General features: G+C 39.4%; 2 protein-coding genes across 13 annotated transcripts in view; one reads left to right on the top strand and one right to left on the bottom strand.

The window, feature by feature from the left end:
* YTHDF3 (YTH N6-methyladenosine RNA binding protein F3) overlaps nt 1-3,255 on the bottom strand; it is a 46,927-nt gene extending 43,672 nt beyond the window's left edge. For 2 of the 12 annotated variants that reach the window (XM_077166869.1, XM_077166875.1), the window contains exons 1-2: nt 2,910-3,255; nt 2,393-2,417 (exon numbers count right to left, since the gene is read on the bottom strand). Coding sequence is in view for 2 of the 12 variants with exons in the window: in XM_077166875.1 (XP_077022990.1) it covers nt 2,393-2,417; nt 2,910-2,933 (49 nt within the window). In the remaining 10 variants the exon portion in view is untranslated. The other 10 variants (XM_077166871.1, XM_077166876.1, XM_077166865.1 and 7 more) reach the window with 10 other exon arrangements.
* On the top strand, nt 2,821-16,512 carry LOC143688673 (uncharacterized). Its single transcript, XM_077166879.1, has 2 exons — nt 2,821-4,008; nt 15,719-16,512. The coding sequence occupies exon 1, from the start codon at nt 3,189-3,191 to the stop codon at nt 3,642-3,644; it is 456 nt and encodes a 151-aa protein (XP_077022994.1). The 5' UTR covers nt 2,821-3,188; the 3' UTR covers nt 3,645-4,008; nt 15,719-16,512.
* Nucleotides 16,513-23,237: the final 6,725 nt, after the last annotated feature.

The raw sequence follows: 23,237 nt of genomic DNA, 5'->3' as shown, positions 1-23,237 counted from the left end.
GAAAAATAATTTTGCTTTCTGTTTCATACAAGTAGACAGACTTTACTAGCTTGAAAAACAAGACTGCTAAGACAGTAATTTTTCTCAAATATACAGCACTTGGGGTGGTGCAATGGTGAATATATATATTCACAGCGCTTGTATCAGTTTACTTAGGAGGTGCTCTCTTTCCCTGTAATTCTCCCTGCAGAAATATAAATATAAAAGTAATATATATGTGGCTCTGGGCACTTGTAAATTTATCATTTTAAAGTAATTTAAATGACTACATACTTCCAACCCAATGGTTTTCCCCTCCTGCCAAGACTTTGGCAATGGACTATATTACTGTACCTTAAAAACAGATGAGGGAGGGAGGTGAAAAGAAATTTGGGAAACATAATGGCTATAAGAACAGTGGACTTACAATACCCCTTACAACATACAATGGGGTTTATGGTTAGAATTACTACTTTTATTTAACAGATAGAGGGAAAATTCTGATAAAAAGGTGAAATATGTTCAAGCTCACTAGGCAACTCAGTAGCCACAGGCAATGTTAGAACTCAAGTCTGGAAATTTCAGTCCATCATTCTATCCATGGATGAAATTATGAACTGAACAATAAGAGAATAAAAGAAAATTTACTGGAATAGAGATCTGCCCTAATAAACACCTCCTGTATGTGTCTAAATTCACCTAACTAGAGTATTAATCATGGGTTAAAATTTTATGTAATCAAAATATACTTATAGTCTATAGGTAATGTAGTTTATAGTTTTTTTAATAAAAAATGTCACTGGGACATACTTAGTGAATTGATCATGCCATAAATCAAACTTATAATTATACACCACTGGCTTACAATGTTGAAGATGCTCTATTGTGTGTAGTCTAACAAGTTACTAAATACTTTATGGAACTTGTTTACTTACCTTAAAGCAGGCAACACAAAACACTTAGCATTTCAAATAGCCTTGCAAAGTGCCACCTCCCCACAGATCTAGGATAAAATAATTTATGCTAGGCAATAATGACCATAGATTTCGCATATCTCCAAGCCTACATACTTCCTAACAGACAGACCAGCAAAAAATAAGTTAATGAATTCATTCTTTTTAAATTTACAAAATAATTTTTTAAATTCATTTAAAACAAATCAGCAGCAAATTCTTAGGTTTATGCTTACCACACAGAAAATTCTAAAAATAAAATTAAAATTCTAAAAAGTACAATACCTAAATGTTTATGTACTGCAAGAAAATACATCCTTAAGCAAAATAAAACAATAAATTTATGTTACCTAATACAGCACAATATATCTTGATACGCACAAATTCTTAAATTGTACAGCACAAAAATTTGAACTAAGCTATGTACACAGAATCTAATTCCTAAAAGGGAATATACTTTCTGATAAATTTCAAAGTAACCAAACTTGCAATAGCAAATAAAAACCCTAAGAACTTAAAGAGCACCAATAAAGTCAATGAATTTATATCTAAGATGACTGTAGATCTTTTCTAAGTAATTATACTACTGAAATTTAAAGAAAAAAACAGATAGCATAATTCTAATTAATGAAATTTCAAATCCTATTACGAGGTGTTATAAATACACAATTTACTGTAATGTTATTTAATTGGCACTGTCCCAAGAAAGCAGCTATTGTTCTATATTTATTAATGTCACATGACTAATGTCCTAATGTTTCCATCAGCTGACTGCACCGGTCCATATCAATAATTAGAAAATACACACTTAAAAATACTGCTCTCAACGGTACTAAAACCAAGGAGTAAATCATATAATCCAGGTGAAAAATTTACAAATAATTTCCTTCCCAGTCCTTTTTAAAATTCCAGATTGAGTCAAAGCTCACAAACAGGATTACATAGCCAGATGAAGGGCCTGTTGAGCTTCGATTCTCGGATACTGTTGGCTCATTGCAACTGACTTCAATAGAATCAGTGATTAACAATGGAACGATTTTTATTGTATATGTGACATAGAATACTATGAGGGTTTATGTTCCAGTATAAACAGACATGTCGAACAAAATGTCCTCTTTAAGAACATCACTTTTCTACATAAATATGTAGAAATTTTGTGGTATATGTTACATAATAAAACAAAGGGAAAAAATTAAACAAATATCACGACGTTCACAGAAATATATTCTTAATGGAAATGCAACTAAGAAAATTGTTTCTTGAACCACTTTGATTTCTACAAAAGTGGCTACAGAGTAAGGAACTACTGAAGTTCCGATAATACTTGGCTGCTTTTGTCGTGATGTTTCTCTACTTTAACCCCACACTTTAGAAATAAGGAGGGAGCAAAACAAAATACCATACATTTCAAAGTAATACCAAGTCAACACTGGGAAATAAGGAAAAATATCCAAACTCACCTTTATTTCCTTGCCCTTTAGGTCTCTGTATATCAGGTCCAAAGGTACGGTAAAGAAAGATAAAAAAAAAAAGGAAGAAAGCGTATTAATCAAAAACACTGCCAAAGACAAGTTATTTTAAACAATCCGCGTAGGAGTAAAACCCACCACATCCTCCACATCCTCCACAGCCACCAGTTTCTCAACCACCCCTCAGCTTTAAACCTCCTACCCACCACTCGGGGCCCATCTCCTGGAGCTCGCCTGGTCTCATCCCCACGTCCTCCGCCCTCAGGATGCATTCTAAGGCCCCTACGAGCAATCCTCCGCTCCACGGCGGCACTCCGCCCGCCCGCCTAGCCGCAGGCCCGGAGCCAGGACGCACGCCCCGGCCAGGCGGCAGCACCGCAGCAACTTGCGCCCATAGCACCGTTATGGGGCCGGCAGCAGCGGCGGCGGGGAGGAGCCGAAGCCTCACGCGAGGGTGGAGCTCCCGGGCTCGGGCCTTCGCAGAGCCTGGGGGCCTCTGCTCCCTCACCTGATCCACGCTAGTGGCTGACATTCTTCACCGCAACCCGAGAGCTGCTGCTGCCGCCGCCGCCGCCGCCGCCGCCGCTGCCGCCTCTGGGCCTCTCCCCGTGCACTCACAGCAGTTGGCTGCCGCCCTCAGCCGAGTGATTGTTCCAGCCGCCGCGCTGCCGCCGCTCGCTGAGAAACCAAAAAAGAGGGACTCGCACTCGTTAGTCGGCAGAAGGGGCCCGTCTATTCCACTTGCACTCTCCTCTTCCCCCCTCGCTCTCCGCTTCTCGGATCCACAATGGCGGACAGACTCCCTAGTCTCACTTCCGCTCCGAGCCTCCCTGACCTTCCGCTCTCCACTCTGACGTCCGCGCTCACCTCGCTCTTACTCCCCCGCCCTCCCGCCGCCGACCTTGGCTCCGCCCTCGCCACGCCACGTCACCGGAGACGGGACTGCACGTCCGGCTCCGGGCGCATGCGCGAATTTACAGTGGCGCTTAGTGGGATTCCTATCGTCTGCGCGAGGGAGGTTACCTCTCCGAGGCGGAAGGTGCAGGTTGGCGGCAGTAAGAAACCGGGCCAGAGCCGGACTTCTTTGCACTCTGGGCAGGGGACTGCCTGGTCGTGTGGGAGCAGCTGCTGGAGAAGTTGGAACCGGGGCCGAAGGCGCGGGGGCCCGCGGGATGGAAGGAGGCCGGGAGGACGCCCCCCGGCTAGCGGGAACCTCGGCTCGAATCGCCCGAGGCCGTCCTAAATCGCGCCGTTAGCCTTGGTGAGTCATCTGCCCTCAAGACAGAGTTGACAAGCGTCCCCAAGAGTTTACGCGAGCAGCGAAAGTGGCTGAGTGAGAGCTTTGTACATTGACACTTGTAAAATAAAATAAGTGCGTCGGCTAGGATTCGTTTTCACCACGTCCGGTGGCCATGATAGGGATAACTCGCAATTCCACCGTTATCTCCGTGACCAAACTGCTACCCAATTCGTGAAACGTGTGTTTTGACTTTGTTTACCTCCCCTCAAGCCGTTGGTTTTGTTCGGTTGATTTTTATGAGTGGATAAAGTTGCCTTGGGGAGGATATATACAGGACCTACGAGGCGGTTTTTCGATCTTAAAAGAGGTAAGAGGTTAGAGTTTCAGTAGAAACTAGTGAAGTTACTTTTTCACAAATCTGCAAAATCGAAAGTAGCCAATTTGCAACATACTGAAATTTTCGTTGGAATAAAACGACTTTGCAATGAAAGTAAAGATTCTTGGCCTTACAAGTGTAATGTTTTGGACCCCAATTAAGAAGATTACTAACCAAGTCCTTTCTATGCCTCGAAGCCATCAGATTAATAATTTAGAAAGTACAAAGTTGCTACATTATAGGATGAACTTTATGGTTTACAATCCAACAATATTTTTAGGAGCACAGACTAGTAGAGCTGAAACTTTCTTGAAGGGACACTGTTAAATGTAAATCCCCATGAGGCATTTTTCTGGTCTAAACAGCTTCCCATCTCTCCTGTTCTTTGCGGCAGGTCCCAGGGACTCAGCCTGATCTTTTTGCTGAGGACATTTGCCATTTCCCAAGACTACCCCTCATCCTCCCATTTGTTGCCCTCAATATCTCCAGTTTCCCTGTCCTCCACCCCTATATTGACTTTTTAGATGAGTTAGCTGTTACCTGCCATGAGTGGGGAAACAGAGAGATAACGTGCAAGAGGAAGTTTATGAAATGTTGCAGGCCTTATCTTTGTTCCTTAATTATCTTAGTTAAAAGCATGACTTTGGAATGCAACCAATCTGAGTTTGAATTCTTTCTAGGACTAGAATTAGTTGTACAACCTTGGGAAAATCGCTTACCTTTCTAAGCTTCAATTTCCTCATGAATAAAATAAGGTCGTAAAAGGTCATATATGTATAATTTCTGGCATAGAGTAAGCTTTCAACCAACTGTGTCTAGACACAGCTAGTTCCTAAGCTTTCAACCAATTGTGGCTATATACAGCTAGTTCCCAGTTCCTTTACTAGATGACTCCCAGACTCATAGTTATTGAGTGCTCATTATATGCCACACACTGTAGTAAATATTTAGATCCTCACTGCCTTCTTGTGTGTTAAGGGATCATAAAAACTGATGTTTTTGCATAAAAACTGACTCACAGGCCAAAGAAAAATTGCCCAAAATAACACAGTCACTGTGAGAACCAGAATTTGAATACAGGCAACTGGCTCCAGAGCATGTATTCTGGCCACTGTTTTAGTATTGCTTGATGACATTTTCTGATAAGCTGTGCTTTGACAAATACCTTCCTCCTTAATGGCTCTTCTTCCCAGTAATGAGGTCTGAACTTGGAGACCGGATTGCTATGATCCAATATAAACACTTTTAATTAAAAGTTAACATTTTTAGAGTGTACCTGGGAACTACCTAAAATCATCCCCAATGCTACTAGATATGCAGAGACACTATGGGAAACTGCTGCTTTAGAGTCTAGAGCTAGGCAAAATTGCTCTCTTCTACAAGGTCTAATATCTCAGCCTCAACACTACAATGCTTTGAAGAAAGTCTGCAGTGTGGATTTCAGTTCCCATCTACCTGTCAATTCTCTGAGTCCCTTTATGCATTGAATTCCACTCTAGGCAATTGAAGGCATTGGTGCACCACTTGTACATGACTCTTTGTATCAGTTTGCATTAGGATCTGCTGCAAGTGATATCATGTCCAAATAACAAACTAAAAATATAAGTTTATTTTTCTCTCACATGAAAGAACTCTAGGTATAGTCACTCCCGGGCTTGGGCTGCCACAGTATCAGGTATCTAGCTTCTAGTTTACTTCTCCACCATCCTCATCAGGACTCTTCCACCAATGGCTCATAATCACATTCCCATCAACAGAAAATAAAACATAAAAAGATATATTTCTCTTCCTTTTTATAGCATTTCGTAGAAGTTGCATTCCCCATTTCCGCCTGCCTCCTATTAGCTAGAACATCATCTTCTGAAAAGATCTAGTTGAAGGTAAACTAAAAAATATATTCTGAATACCTTTATGCTCAGCTAAAATCTGGGGGTTTACCACTACAGCAAAGCATGGGGGAATGCATGGTGAGAGACAACTAGTTAGTCGTAAACTGCATAGTATCTTAACAGATTCACTTGGCCACCTTGTAGCATTTGTGTTATCTTTGAGTTTGCTGGTATTTAAAGCCAAAATTTGCAAGGCTTTTTTTTTTGGTACTGAAATAACATGTTAAGAGAACCAAAGATGGAAAATTCAACGCAAGGACTGATTGATGCATTTTTGTAAAGAAGGTATAATTAAATATCATGCCTACAGTGGTTAAGTAAAATAAAATGGCCGTCTGCATTAGGCATTGCTAGGAGAAACCCCTTTTGCGGAAAGGGTTTTTCCAGAAGACAAAAACAATTGACCTGCAAGAGTTTTTCAAGAGAATAGGAGACATCTTAAAGGGTTGCTGCCAAGCAACATCCAATGATAAAACTAATTTCCTTCCAGTAGAGTTTGCTTTCAGAACAGCAAGCATCCCATACTAATCAAATGTATATCTACTCCCCGCTTTGTAAGACCCCCTGATGCAGTTCACAATAGGTGCCAAAATGCAGTAAACCAGAAATGGGCTGGCTTTTAAAAGTAGGCTTACACATTTACACTTCTGAGTCTGTGAAAATGTCCAAAATTAAGGCATCGGTAGGATAATACCTCCTAAGGAAGGGCTGCTGATAATCCAGAACTCCACTGTCACCAGGAGCACATGATGGTGTCTCCTGGTCTTTCCCTGTTGTTCTGGGTTTCATAACTTTCAGCTTCTGGCTATTCCATTTCTGGCTTTCTTTCTGAACTTCTGTGCGTTCTCTTTGCTTCTGTGCCTCTTAGATTCTGTCTGACTCCTCTCTCAGCTTCTTACAAAGAACTCCACTCTCAGCTTCTTACAAAGAGCTCCACTAGAAGAATTAAGATCCACCCATGCTTCAACTGAAATAACCTAATCAAAAAGCCCCTCCCATAGAACTGACACTTATAGAGACCTTTGGAGATTTCGAAAGAAAAACACCCCCAGGGAAGCTATTTTGAAACCAGAAGCCAGAGGACCAGCAGATGCCAGCCACATGCTTTCCCAGCTGTGCTGGTTTGAAAGGATTTATGTACTCTAGAAAGGCCATATTTAAATCCTAATCCAGTCTTGTGGAGGCAGCTGTTCTTTTAAACCCTATTCAGTAGTGTGTGTGTGTGTGTGTGTGTGTGAATCTGTATGTGACTCACCCAATTTCTTGATTATTTTACTGGAATCCTTTAAAAGAGGAAACATTTTGAAGAGAGCTTCAGAACCACTAGAGAACCATAAGAACCCGCACAGCCAGAATCCTTTGGAAATGAAGAAGGAAAACGCCCCTCAGGGGAGCTTCATGAAACAAGAAGCCAGGAGAGAAAGCTAACAGACTTGGCCCTGTGACCTTCCAGCTGAGAAAGAAACCCTGAATTTCATAGGCCTTCTTGAACCAAGGTGTATTTCACTGAATGCCTTAGATTGGGCATTTCTATAGCCTTGCTTTAATTTGGACACTTTTCATGACCTTAGAACTGTAAACTTGCAACTTAGTAAATTTCCCTTTTTAAAAGCCGTCCCCCATTACTTGCAGGGATGTAAACTTCCCTTGCAACGTGGGATAGAAATTCTAGAATGAGCTAGGACTCAGCATCAAAGGATTGAGAAAACCTTCTCGACCAAAAGGGAGAAAAGAGAAATGAGACAAAATAAAGAGTCAGTGACTGAGGGATTTCAAAGAGTCGAGAGGTTATCCTGGAGGTTATTCTTACACGTTATATAGATATCCCTTTTCAGTTTATGGTGTATTTGTGTGGCTAAAGTGAAGTACCTGAAACTCTAGAGCTGTTGTTCTCCAGTAGCCTTGTTTCTTGAAGATGATTGTATAACGATGTAATGATTACAGTGTGACTGTGTGATTGTGAAAACCTTGTCTCTGATGTTCCCCTTATCTACTGTGTGGATAGATAAGTAAAAAAGATGAATAAAAAATTGAACAAATAATAGGGGAACAAAGGTTAAGATATAATGGGTAAATGGAAATACTAGTGGTCAATTGAGAGGGAGGGGTAAGGGGTATGGTATGTATGAGTTTTTTCTTTTTTCTTTTTATTTTTTCTGGAGCCATGCAAATGTTCTACAAAATGATCCTGGTGATGAATATACAACTATGTGATGACATTGTGAGCCATTGATTGTATACCATATATGGAATGTTTGTATGTTAAGAATGTATGTGTGTGTACGTTGTTTTATGAATTTAAAAAAAAATGTATTTAGATTCTCCCTGAGGGTCTGGGGAAAATGTGGAAATATTAAACTTCTCTACCTGGGGAATTCCTGATATCTCACAAGCATCGGGGGCTAGCAATTTAATAAGCCAAGCTCTCAATCTTGGGGCTTGCCCTTATGAAATTTACTCATGCAAAGGAGAAGCTAAGCCTACTTATAATTATGCCTAAGAGTCACCTCCAGAGAACCTCTTTTGTTGTTTACATGTGGCTTCTCTCTCTAAGCCAGCTCTGCAGGTGAACTCACTGCCCTCCCCTTTACATGGGACATGACTCCTGGGGATGAGCCTGGACCTGGCATCATGGCAGAGAAAGCCTTCTTGACCAAAAGGGAGAAGAGAAATAAAACAAAATAAAGTTTCAGTGGCTAAAAGATTTCAAGCAGAGTGGAGCGGTTATTCTGGAGGTTATTCTTATGCGTTATATAGATATCCCTTTTTAGTTTTTAGTGTATTTAGAAAAATTAGAAGGAAATACTTGAAACTGTTTAACTATATTCCAGCAGCCTTGATTCTTGTAGATAATTGTGTAATTATATATAGCTTTTATGGTGTGACCGTGTGATTACAACAACCTTGTCACTGACACTCCCTTTATCCAGTATATGAACAGATGAGTAAGAAAATAAAGACAAAGAAAATTTAATAAGTAAAGGGGGGATAAGGGATATGGGATGTTCCAGGAGTTCTTTTTTTATTTTTTATTGTTTTGTTTTTATTCTTATTTTTATTTTTTTGGAGTAATGAAAATGTTCAAAATTGTTTTTGGTCTGACTCTCAGTCTGCACTCTTGTTATTTTAGTTTTCTTTCTAATTTTTGTTGTGTAACCCATATGCAACACAAAACTTCCCATTTAAACCGCTTTCATATATACAATAAAGTGGTATTGATTACATTCTCAATATTGTGCTATCATCACCGTCATAAAAAAATTGATTGTGGTGATGAATGCATAATTATGTGATGATACTGTGAACCACTGATTGTATGCTTTGAATGATTATATGGTATGTGACTATATCTCAGTAAAATTGCATTTGAAAAAAAACTTGAAGCAATCAGAAGGAAGGCATTTTATCTGTACTTCAACCTATTTATATCCTTGAATGTAAGGTGAGTCTTTGTAGACAGCGTATAGATGGCTCACATATTTTTATTCATTCTTTCAATCTTTGCCTTTGGATTGGGACATTTACTCCATTAACATTCAGTGTTATTACTGTGATGGCAGTACTTCAACCATTTTATCCTTTGGCTTTTATATGTCATATCTTATTTTTGTCTCTGTTTTTACCCTTGTAGTTACCTTTACTGATAATCTTCATTTCTATGCTCTCCTTCAAACCTCTCTCTCCTGTCTTTTCTTTTCAGCCTGTATCACTCTTTAGTGTTCTTGAAGGGTGAGTATGCTGGTTTGAAAGGATTTCTGTACCCTAGAAAAGCCATGTTTTAATCCTAATCCATTTTGTGGAGGCAGCCCTTTTAATCCCTATTCAGCACTATAGGTGAGATGTTTGATTAGATTATCTCCGCAGAGATGATTTCTGGTAGGTCTCAATTAGTTCACTGGAATCCATTAAAAGAAGAAGCATTTTGGACAGTCCGTTTTTAGAGCCACAAGAGAGCCATGAGAGCCCTATGCAGCCAGAGATCTTTGGAGATGAAAATGGAATACACCCCTGGGGGAGCTTCATGAAACAAGAAACGAGGAGAGAAAGCTAATGGGTGTCACCATGTTAACTATGTGCCTTTTCAGTTGAGAGAGAAACCCTGAACTTCATCAGCCTTTCTTGAGTGAAGGTAACCGCTTGGTGGTACTTTATTTTGGACATTTTTTATAGACTTGCTTTAATTGGGAGATTTTCACAGCCTTAGAACTGTAAACTTATAACTTATTAAATTCCCCTTTTCAAAAGCTATTCCAGTTCTGGTATATCACATTTGGACAGCTAGCAAACTAGAATAGTAGTTCTCTTGTTAACAAACTCTCAGTTTCTGTTTATCTGTGAATGTCTTAAAATCGCCCTTATTTCTGGAGGATAGTTTTGCTGGATAGAGTATTCTTGGATGGCAGTTTTTCTCTTTCAGTATCTTAATATGTCATAGCACTGTGATATATTTCTTGCCTTCATGACCTGATGAGAAATCAGTGCTGAGTCTTACTAGGCATTCCTTATATGTGACAAATTGCTTTTCTCTTGCTGTTTTCAGGATTTTTCTTTGTCAGATGTCTTTGGCATTTGATATTCTGATATGTGTTTTGGAGTAGACTTATTCAGATATAATGAGTTTGGAGTACATTGTACTTATACATGAATATCTATGTCTTTCATAAGAGTTGGAAAATTTTCGGCCATTATTTCATCAAACATTATTTCTGCCCTCTTTCCCTTTTCATCCCCTTCTATGACACCCATGACACGTATGTTTGTACTCTCCATGTTGTCAGTCAGTTCCCTGAGACCCTGCTCAAATTTTTCCATTCTTTACTCCATCTGTTCTTTTGTCTGTTCAATGTTGGATGCTCTGTCCTCTAGCTCACTGATCCTTTATCCTCCTTCTTCAAATCTGCTGTTGTAATCTGTAAGTGCATTTTTAATTTTAACTGTTGTGCCTTTCATTCCCATAAGATCTGTTCTTTTTCTTTGCATGTGTGCTTTTTTGAAAGTATTATGTACCCTGGAAAAGCTGTGTTTTAATCCTGATCCAATCTTGCTAGAGCAGCCATTTCTTTTAATTCCTATTCAGCACTGTAGGTTGGAAACTTGATTAGATTATCTCCACAGAGGTGTCTCATGCCCAATTGTGAGTGACCTTTGATTAGATGAAGATGTGACTCCACGCATTCCAGGTGGTTCTGGATTAGCTTACTGGAATCCTTTAAAAGAGGAAACATCTTGGAGAGAGTCAAAAATGAGAAGCCTCAGAAACAGCAGAGCTGACAGAAACTTCAGAGCAGAGCTGATACAGGTGCCAACACTTGGAGAACAAAGACATGAATGTTTGGAGATGCTTGGAGCCCAGCAGACATTGCCATGAGATGTTAAGCAAGCTAGAACCTGGAGAGACCCAAGGGAAGCCAAGAGATGAAAGCCAACCCTGGAGAAGTAAAGTGAGGAACCCTTATAGGAAACAGAGACTGAAAGCAATGGATCCCAGGAGCAAGGTGACCAGTAGATACCAGCCATGTGACTACCAGCTGACAGAGGTGTTCCTGACCCATTGCCCTTTCTTGAATAAAGGTAACCTCTTGTGGTGCCTTAATTTGGACACTTTTGCTTCCTTAGAAATGTGAACTTGTAACTTATTAAAAGCCATTCTAGTTCTGGCATAATACATTTCAGCACCTTTCAAACTAAAAAAAAATCTTTCAAATTCTTTTATTGTCATGAAGCATGTAACGTGGATGGACCTTGAGCACGTTATGCTGAATGAGATTAGCCAAAAACAAAAGGACAAATACTGTATGGTCTCACCGATATGAAAACATTAATGAATGAACTTGGAGAATTTCAGTTAAGAACAGAGGTCATCAGGAGATAGAAATAGATTATATATTGGATAATTCCAGCTGAAGGGATACAGATTGTGCAATGGGACTGATTATAAAACTCCAGGAATGGCTGGCACAGTACTACCTGATTGTAGCACAATAATGTAAGTACATTGAATGAAGCTGACTGTGAGAAGGTTAGAGGGAGGAGGGCTGGGATGCATATGAAACCAGAAGGAAAATTAGGTGATAAAGACTGAGATGGTGTAATCTAGGAATGCCTAGAGTGTCCAGTGATAGTGACTAAATGTACAAGTTAAAAAATGTTTTTGCATGAGGAACAACAAAGGAATGTCAGTATTGCAGGGTATTGAAAACAGATGGTCATTCATATTTTAAAACTTCAACTTCTGTGTGAGACTAAAGCAAAAAAAATGTTTATTTGGTACAAAATTTATATTTTGACTAGTGCATTTCCTGATATAACTTATATGAACAGGTTAATTGAACACCATAAGTACATGGAACCTTGAATAGGGCATGAGATTTAGTAGGTTTGTCCAGTGTGATGCCCTGATAAATCCCAGAGTGATTTGAACAGTGAATAAAGAAGTATTTGCAAAGTTGCCTTGGGGGAATGGCAAGGGAGAAAATTCAGCTTCCCCATTTTGAGAATTCCTGATATTCTTGCAAGCAGTGGGGACAACAAAATCAATAGGCCAGGTCCTCAATCTTGGGGTTTGTTCCCGTGAAACTTATTCCTGCAAAGGATAGGCTAAGCCTACTTAAAATTAGACCCAAGAGTCACCCCCAGAGAACTTCTTTTGTTTCTCAGATGTGGCCTATCTCTCTCTCAGCCAACACGGCCAAACTCACTGCCCTCCCCCTTTCTACGTGGACATGACTCCTAGGGGTGTAAACCTCCCTGGCAATATGGAACAGAAATCCTAGAATGAGCTGGGACTTAACATAAAGGGATTGAGAAAACCTTCTCGACCAAAAGGGGGAAGAGAGAAGTGAGACAAAATAAAGTGTTAGTGGCTGAGGGATTTCAGAGTTGAGAGGTTATCTTGGAGGTTATTCTTACGCATCATATAGATATCCCTTTTTTAGTTTAAGGTGTTATTACAGAGGCTAAAGGGAAGTGCCTGAAACTGTAGAGCTGTATTCCAGTAGCCATGTTTCTTGAAGATGATTGTATAATGATATAGCTTTCATAGAGTAACTGTGATTGTGAAAACCTTGTGTCTGTTGTGCCTTTTATCTACCTTATGGACAGATGAATAAAACATGGAATAAAAATAAATAATAAGGGAAACAAATGCTAAAATAAATTGAGTAGATTGAAATACTAGTGATCAGTGAAAGGGAGTGGTAAGGGGTATAGAAAAAAAATAGGGGGAACAAAGGTTAAAATATATTGGGTGGATGGAAATACTAGTGGTCAATGAGGGAGCGGTAAGGGGTATGGTATGTGTAAGTTTTTTCTTTTTATTTCTTTTTGTGGAGTGATGCAAATGCTCTAAGAAATGATCATGGTGATGAATATACAACTATGTATGTTATTGTGAGTCATTGGTTATATTTCAAGAATGGAATGTTTGTTCATATGTTAAGAATGTTTGTGTTTATGTTTTATTGTCAATAAAAATATTAAGGAAAAAAAAAAAAGAATCTGTTCTAGTTTGCTAGCTGCCGGAATGCAATATACCAGAAAAAGAATTATATAAAATTGTTATTAATTTTTATATTATTAAATATAAAAAGGGGAATTTATTAAGTTGCTAGTTTACAGTTCTGAAGCCGAGAAAATGTCCCTATTGAAACAAGTCTATAGAAATGTCTAATCAAAGGCATCCAAGGAAATACCTTGGTTCAAGAAGGCCTATGAAGTTCAGAGTTTCTCTCTCAAGTGAGAAGGCACATGGTGAATACAGTCACAGTTTCTCTCTCATCTGGAAAGGCACATGGTGAACACGGCATCATCTGCTAGCTTCTTCTCCTGGCTTCCTGTTTCAAGAAGCTCCCGAGAGGTATTTTCCTTCTCCATCTCCAAAGGTTGCTGGCTGATGGACTCTGCTTCTCATGGCTGTGTCATTCTGCTCTACTCTCTGAATCGCTCTCATCTCCAAAATGTTTCCTCTTTTATAGGACTTCAGAAACTAATCAAGACCCACCTGAATGGGTGGAGACATGTTGTCACGTAATCCAGCCTAACAACCACTCTTGATTAAATCATATCTCCAGGGAGATGATCTAATTACAGATTCAAGCATACAGAACTGAATAGGGATTATTTGGCCTTTACAAAATGTAATTTTGATTAAAACATGGTTTTTCTAGGGGACGTACATCCTTTCAAACCAGCACAGAATCCAATAAAAATCATTACATCAATGCAAGTGTGATGTGAGAAGTGGTGTCCCAAAGAAGTGGCAGTGGGGAGGGAGGATAAGAGAGGAAAAACTATTGCGTTTAAATAATCAGAGCTGAGTAATAAAGACAAGAAAACTAATAATATTGGGAGGGGGTAAGAAGTATGGGATGTTTTGGGTTTTCTTTTCTATTTTTATTTTTTATTTCTGGAGTAATGGAAATGTTGTAAAATTGATTGTGGTGATGAATGCACAACTATATGATGATACTGTGAGCCACTGATTGTATACTTTGGTTGGAGTATATGATGTGTGAATATATCTCAATAAAATTGCATTAAAAAATTCTTTTATGCTCACCCAATATCTTCTTAATATCTTTTATCTTTTTGTCCATCTTGTTGAATGTGCTTGTTTGAAGCTGTTAGATAACCCAGAAAACGCCATATTCTTTTAATCCGTTCCTGGGTGCAGACCTGTTACAGGCAGAAAGAACCTTTTGATTAGGTTTCAATTGAGATGTGGCCCACTGAATTCAAGGTGGGTCTTGATCCTTTACTAGAGTCCTTTGTGTAAGGATAAAAGATAGAAAAAAACAGAGAGCTTTGAGAGAGAAGCATCCAGAGGGAGCTTAGAGAGAAAAGCCCTTAAAATTCTAAGAGAAGACCCACGGAAGCTCAGAGAGGAGGCCACTGGAACAAGGAGCTGAAAGCAGTGAAACCCAGGAGTGAAGGACTAGCAGATGCCAGCCATGTACCTTCCTATATGACAGAGGAACTCCTGATGCCAGCAGCCTTTTCTATAAAGAAGGTATCTTTTTCTTGATGCCTTAATTTGGACATTTTCACAGCCTTAGAATTTTAAATTTGTAAGTTAATAAATCCCCATCACTAAAAGCTGGTTTATTTCTGGTGTATTGCATTTTGGCAGTTTTAGCAAACCAAAACATTGAATTTGTTTAGGAAATTTATTTGAATGTCTTTGATTAGTTGTTCCAAATTTTGAATCTCCTCCAGCTTTTTAATTTGCTTCTTTGGCTGGGCCATATCTTCCTGTTTGTTAAAACGGTTTGTAATTTTTTGTTGATATGTGTCATGAATTATCTTGATGAGTTACTATGAAGGTCAGATTCTCTCTCTTGTCTAGGGTTTTGTTGTTGATTGGCTTTGTGTTAATGCTCTTCTTTGAAACTTAGTATTACCCAACCATCGCAGGGCCAGGGACCCACTAAGGAGGCACACACCCCTTCAACAGTGCCTTAGGGGAAAGGGTCAGGTAAAATGGCAAAAAGTCTTTAATTCCACTTCCCAAGGATGCACTTTCCTGGCCTGCCCAGAAGATGACATTCTTCAGCAGCCTTCTCCCCTCAGTCCTCAGAAAGCAAGCTGTCTGTGTGCTCTCTGCCAGATCCCTGGCCAGTGGGTTGAAATCATGGGACCCACTGTTCCATCCTGCCAAAAGTTGGAATGATGCTGAACTGTGACCCAGTCTGTACTTGGGAAAGTGGATTTCCACAGCCATTTTCCCCAGGAGAAGGATATGGGCGCCTGGATCCCGGGCTGAGGGAGTTATAGTCTGTCACTGTAGTTTCTCTCTTTGTTCCACACTTTCCTAGCTGCTGCACAGCACTCCCCTGATCTCCAGAGCCCTAGAACCACTGTTGCGAACAGTTTCTTCCTGTCCCCTCACTGTTTATCTGGGAAAGAAGTGTGCCCTGCAACCCCTGAATCAGCCATCTTCCTGTGAATTCAAGAAGTTTTTCTTTTATCAAGGTAAAACTACTTGTAACTGAATAAAAAAAAAAAAAGGTTAAAAACCAGTTTGAAACAGAAAAGGTTTACAGGAGTGTTGGGAAGATTGAACAGAGAGGGCCTGTATCACCTTCACTCATCTTCCCCTAATGATAGCAACTTATAAAGCTATGGTACATTTATCAAAACTAAGAAATTGACATTAGTACTATGATAGAAGAAATTGTACCAGATTGTGCTAATCAGGCAAGGATAACTTTATTCAAAGTTATATGTAATAGGAAAGAGAGAACAGAAGGCTAAGGATAGAGGGGAAACCAGAAGTTTATGGCAGTAGGGGAGTGGGGCTGTGGTAGGGTTGGAGTACTCAACTCCCCTGAAGTAGAAGGTAGGATATAACCACAGATTGGTTTATAATTGTTATTGTAATGACTGTTTAATTTAATTACTTGTTATTGTAATGGTAACTCCACCTCCCCTTGTTTGACTGCATTTGAGATTTTTCTTTTTCTTACTCCTGATTCCTTTTTTGGTGGCCAGAAAATAAAGCCTTTTCTGTGTCTGAAACACCAGTGTCACTGTATTGATTTCATTGCACATCAGGCAGCACACCTGCAGTTTTTGGCAACAAGGAGAGTTTTAAGGACTGGGGTGAACTAATGGAAAGTACCACAGTGGGGGGAGTGGGGAGGTCAAGCAATGGGGTATGCCATTACAGGACATTATCTCCTAAATTGTATTGTCAGGCCAGGTGGAACATGTTCTGTCTGCATTCTCTTAAGGGCCAAGGTGAGGGAGCTGAGGGGCCTAGATTCAAGGAGAAGCCTGTCTTTAATTGAGTCAAGCTAAGGAGAAGTTAAGGTCTTGGTCAGTAAACAAGGGTGGTAATCATCTCAACCTACACTGCTTTCCAAGAATGCAGGGTTCAAGTAAAATCCAACATTGTCAGTACAATATCTCTGTAGTAACTAAACTAAAGATTTAGTTTATTCAGATTTCCCCAATTTTTCCACTGTTTTTTTTTTCTGTTCCAGGATCCAGTACAGCCTAAGAAATCTATACTTTGCCATCATGTCTCCTTAGACTCTTCCAGTCTGTGACAATTTCTTGTTCTTTCCTTTTCTTTCATGACTTTGATACTTTTAAACAGTACTGGATAGATATTTTTAAGAAATTTGGGTTTGTCTGATGCTTTCGCATAACTAAACTGGGGTTCTGAATTTTGGGTGAGAATATCACTGGGTGGAGTGTTCTTCTCATCACATGTCAGAAGGTACATGTTACCTACATGACTTAACACTAGTAATGTTACCTGATCACTTTAAGGTACTGTCTACCAGATTTTTCCATTATAAAGTTACTGTTTTTCCCTTCCTACCCTCTTTTCTTGGGGGATGAGTCCTTAAATCCAGACCACATGCAAGGGGAACTCTTGGGACAGGGAAACACCTACATACAATATTTGAAATTCCTGTATAAAGAATTTATTTATATTCATATTGATTGATGGTTTCTCATTTTATTCTTTGGGCTATAATCCCAAACTCATTTTTTTTATTTTGTTATTCAAATTGTTCCAGCAGTTTGACCATTTGGACCTGATTGATTTTTGTGTCCTTTCTACAGGCCTCCATTCCTCCTTCCCCTTACCCAGCACTTGAGCACAACACCTTTTCATTTATTTTCGTATTTACACAAAGAAATACATAATGACAACAAAAACACAGCCAAAAAACATCAGATAATTCTCAGATTTCCCTAAAGCAGAGGTTATTAAAGTGTGGTCCCAGTAATAAGAGTACTAGCATCACTTGGGAGATTATTAGAAATGTAGATTTTCAAGGGCCTCACCTCATACTTAGAAAATCAGAAACGATGGTTGGATCTCAGCAGTCTGTTTAGCAAGGCCTGCAGATGATTCTGATGCACACTGAAGTATTAAAACCACTGCCCTAAATTTCCTCAAGGATGTAGGTCAAAAATCTACCCAAAGAATCCCTTAATTCTGGTATTAACCCTGATGAAATTGTTTCTAAAAAACTTCTGATTATTTGCATTAAAAGTAAGGCAAACAAGACATAAACAGACATTTTACTGAGGAAGATATACAGATAGCAAAGAAAAACAAAATGTGCAAAATCTTTGGCCATTAGAAAAATGCAAATTAAATTCACAATGAGCAATTAATATATACCTATCAGCATGGCTAAAATAAAGAACAACAATACCAAACACTAGTAAGGTTACAGAAAAACTGCATCAATCATTCGTTGCGTGTAGAAATGTAAAATTATACAGACCCTGTGGAAAACAGTTTGGCACTTTCCTATAAAACTATCCAGCTACTATATAACCCAGGAGCTGAACTCTTGAGTGTTTACCCCAGAGAACTGAAAACTTATTGTGGTAGGTTAATAATGGTCCCCAAGATGTCCATGTCCTGATCCCCAAGCCTTCAAAAATACTACTTTACATGGCAAAAGGCACTTTCCAGGTGTGGTTAAAATAAGGAACTGGAGATGGGGAGATTATCCTAGGTTACCTGGATACGCCCATTGTAAGAAGGAGGCAGGAGAGTCAGCAAGAGAAAGAGGTGTGACGTCAAACAGTTCAGATCAGTGTGTCCTTGACGCAAGGAATGCTTGCAACCTCTAGAAGAAAAAGACAAGGAACAGATTCACCCCTAGGGCCTCCAGATGAGAGGAAGCTCTGCCAACACCTTGATTTTCATCCCATGAGACATTCTGACTTCTGACCTCCTTAACTGTAAGAAAATAAATTTGTGTTTTAAGGCACTAAGCTTCTGGTAGGTAATTTGTTACAGCAGCTATAAGAAACTAATATAACTTTATGTTCACAGAAACACCTGTACATGAATGTTTATAAAAACTTTATTCAAATGATCATTTGTCCTTCAGTGAGTGGATGGTCAGACAAACTGGTACATTCATACAGTGGAATACTACTCAGCAATAAAAAGGAAAGAACTACTGACACATGGAACAACTTGGATGAATCTCCAGGGAATTATGATGAATGGAAAAAAGCCACTCCCAAAAGACTATATACTGTATAATTCCATTTACATTATATTCTTGAACTGACAAAATTACAGACAGGAGAACAGATTAGTGATTTTAAGGAGTTCAAGAGAGAATTGGGGGCATGGAAGTGGGTGTGGCTGTGAAAGGGCAACAGGAGGGCCTTTTTAGTGATGGAAATGTCCTGTATCTTGTCTATATCATTACCAATATCCAGCTTATAGTATTGTATTATCTTTTGCAATGTGTTGCCTTTGAGGGGAGCTAGATAAAAGGTACACAGCATTGGGAGAGCTTTTATAATGTATGTAAATCTACAGTCATCCTAAAAGGAAAAAATTAACTGTAAATAACAGTCACACCACTAAAAAGCATATGGCAACCACCTCACACCTCTAAGAATGGCTGCTATTACACAAACAGGAACTATACGTGTTGGAGAGAATGTGGAGAAACTGGGACACTTATGCACTGCTGGTGGGAATGTATAGTGGTGCAGCCACTATGGAAGACTGTTTGGCGGTTCCTTAGGAAACTAATATTGAGCTGCCCTATGACCCAGCAATAGCGCTACTTGGTATACACCCAGAAGAGCTGAAAGCAATGACACAAACAGACATTTGCACACCAGTGTTCATAGCAGTATTATTCACAATCGCCAAAAGATGGAAACAAACCAAATGCCCATCAACAGACACGTGGATCAACAAAATGTGGTGTATACACACGATGGAATATTATGCAGCAAGGCAAAATGATGTCCTGAAGCACATGACGAGATGTATGAGTCTTGAGGACATACTGAGTGAAGTTAGCCAGACACAAAAGGATAGTACTATAAGATTTTACTTTTGTGGTCAGCATAAAAGTATAATCAGAGGCTTATAATACAGAATGTAGGGGCCTTAGAAATACATAGAGGCTAGAGATGGGTGAACCATTAGCTAATGAGGTTGAACTCCAATGTAAGGGAATAAATAGGAGCGAAGGTGATTCTCTAGTGTGTCTAGAAGTAATATTACCATATTGAAGATGAACACGATTGAAAGGGGTTGTATAGACCTACGTGTCCCACTGATTAAAACTAGAAATATGAATGAGTTCTCACAAGAGTTACTTCAAAGATGTGATTCTTGTATAAGATGTGTCTAAGTCCAGGGTACAGGGGGAAAACTGCTATTGCATGCTATGAGCTATATTCAAAAGGAAACCATCAGCACTACCACAGCAACAGCAGAGGTAAATAATGGGGTGAGGAGCAAGAGTTAAGAGGAAGTTTAGATCTCCTATTCAGTGAGGGTATGTCTACTGGTTTTCTTTCTCTTGGGAACAATGAAATTATCTAAAATTGATATGTTGATGGACTGTGGACTTTAGGCCCTCTATGTGATGCCCGATGAATGCGGGTGGCTGAGGAATGCACTAGCAGAGAAATAAATTGGTGAACGATGGTGTATACTTATGAATGAAGGTTGTACTGCTACAAAGAGGAACAAAGTCATGAGGCATGCAACGATATGAATGAACATGTGAAACATTTGGTGAGACAAAATAAGCTAGAAACAACAAGAGTGGTATGGTCACCTTTAGAAAATGCTTATAAGAAAACAGGGGCCAAGCTGTGAAACGGTCTACAAAATGTAGTGTTTTTTTTTTCTTTTTTTAACATGGGCAGGCACTGGAATCGAACCCGTGTCCTCTGGCATGGCAGGTAAGCATGCTTGCCTGCTGAGCCACCGTGGCTCACCCAAAATGCGGTTTTAAATGTGTCTGTGACATTGGGGTCAAGGAAAGTCTCAAGAACGCCCAGGTGGAAGGAGCCCGAGGGAGCAGCGGCCAGATGTAATGGGGTGGCAGGCCTTTCCCTGCGAGAACAGCACCCCAGCCTCGGGCAAAATGCAACCAGGCGCAGGGTCAGGCGCAGTGACGTGCCTAGAGCTGGCTTCCTGGCTCAGCCAGCTGCCCGGCGGTCATGCCCAAGGACAGCCCGCACATAGGGCTACACACTGAGGCAACCGGGAGATGGTTTAGGAAAACGTGTGACAATTTTAACATAGGTAAGACTGGTTAGAACATGAAAAGACCTGTGCATATAACTGCTTTATCTCAACAAAGAAAATATAATACATTGTATCAAATGCCTTTTCAAGCCCCTGAAAAAAAAAAAGAAGAAAAAGGGGCCTAGATTGTCTGCTTTTAGAGCAGATACATTAAGTCCAGAGTGGTGATTATTATTTCTGGATTTTGAGAGGCTGTTTTATATGTATAACCCTGATATTTAGAGAGAAAAACAAAGCTGCACAGGTTGGGGTTAAAGTAATTCAAAACATAAAGATAAGGAAGACAGTGTCTATATTTTAGAACCACACATACTCTGAGACCAATGGAAGAAAGGTTTATTTGGTCTGAAACAGAAATTTTCCGTAGTGCAATAATCTAGTTCAACCTATCGGTATAGCTCATTTGCACAACTGAAACACAGGGAGCACAGGATAAGAAAGAGGTCCTTTAATCCTGTATAGATCATTGTAATGCCTGGATACATCCTAGAGTATATTAAGCAGATAATCAAAAAGTATTGGCAAAGTCCCCTGAGGAATGGGAGAAAAATATGGAACTATTAAACCTTACCATCAGGAATCCCCTGATACTGTGTTAAACTTTAGGGATTCCCAACTCAATAGGCCATGCCCTTGGATCAGGAGGCTTACTCTTGTGAAGTTTACGTAGGTAGCATAGAAGCTTAGACTATCTATAGGCATGCCTAAGAGTTACTTCTGGAGGACCTCTTGCTGCTCAGATGTGGCCTCCATCTCTCTAAGCCCAACTCTGCAAGTGAAATCATTGCCCTCCCCACTACATGCGACATGACATCCAGGGGTGAGCATCTCCCTGGCCACATGGGAGATGACCCCCAGGGATGAATCCAGACCTGGCAACCATGGGATCAACAATTCCATCCTGACCAAAAGGGGGGAAAGAAGTGTAATTAATTAAGTATCCGTGGCAGAGAGTGTTCAAATAGAGCCAAAAGGCTACTCTGGGGATTGCTCTTAGGCAAGCTTCAGGTAGACCTTCCTACCTGTCATAACCTGCCAACCCTCAACCAGGCTCATTCCAGTCAATCCTAAAGAATACCTAGGGCAATATATAAGATTCCAGAAGGGCTCCAGGCAGTAGAGTAACTTGCCAGAAACGTACAACCTCCAGTTGGGTCCCTGGTCCAGATAGGTCCTGAAACCTAGAACATCAGATAGTTTCATCTCCCTAGCCCATATTAGTGACAGACCCTTCCAATATGAGAAATTTAAAATTGCCATAGCCCAAACACCCTTGAAGAGAGGGATGGAAAGATCAAAGGTGATGGTGGAGTTATTACAGAGAAGATAGGATTTAACAAATGAATATGAATGCTGATTTATTAAATTGATATCTCTTTTAGTCTCCAGTATTTTAGAGCAGCTAGAAGTAAAAACCTAAAATTGTGAAATTTTGTAACCCATGTCAGACTCTGAAATATGTTCTACAACTAATTGTGGTGCTGTGCTTGGAAACTTACAGCTTTTTGTGTATATATGTTATTTTTTACAAAAAAAAATGTTGATTGTGATGATAAAAAAATGTTTAAGCCCTCTAGCCTCCTATATTCTGGAGCAGCTAGAAGGAAAAATATGAGAGGATCATATGGTAGCCCATGGCAAACTCTGGGATCTGTCCTGTAACTACTTGCTGAAGAGTACTTTGAAAACTTGCTTTTTTCTTCCTTTGCTTTGTATATATGTTATACTATACAATAAAAGTTTTAAAAAAAATGTATGGCAGATTTTACAAATAAATAACATGTTATTAATGAGATCATGTTAGTAAAGGTATTAGAGTTTCAAAAGTCATTAGGCATACTTTTGAAGGATTTAAAAATATGAAAAAATATTTTTAATGTTTAATGAAAAAGCAAATTCCAATCGGTATGATTCCAGTCTTTTAATTTACTCTGTCCATAAAACAACAAAATAAATCCAAATATTAATACAATATTATTTTATGTACTTGCTATTTTCTCTGTGACCTTCTATATTTTCCTGTAAATTCTTCTGTATTTTTTTAAAGTTTATGTGAATTTAACCTATAGATAGAGAGCAAACAAGACTTGCTGTGAGTTTATAATTGTGGAACCGTGGTGAGAAGTATTTGGGTTTTTAAAATACTATTCTCTCTACTTATGTTTGAAATTTTCTATAATAACAGAACTTTGAAAGAAGAATCAGCTCATAAAACAACTGTAGTTAAAGTGCCAAGCACAGTGATTGACATATGATAGTGGTAATTAAGTGTTCCTCTCCTT

This window comes from Tamandua tetradactyla, chromosome 6 (genome assembly GCF_023851605.1).
Source record: "Tamandua tetradactyla isolate mTamTet1 chromosome 6, mTamTet1.pri, whole genome shotgun sequence".
NCBI lineage: Eukaryota > Metazoa > Chordata > Mammalia > Pilosa > Myrmecophagidae > Tamandua > Tamandua tetradactyla.
Note: the sequence above shows the minus strand (reverse complement) of the source record. Positions and strands in the feature narration are given on the sequence as shown.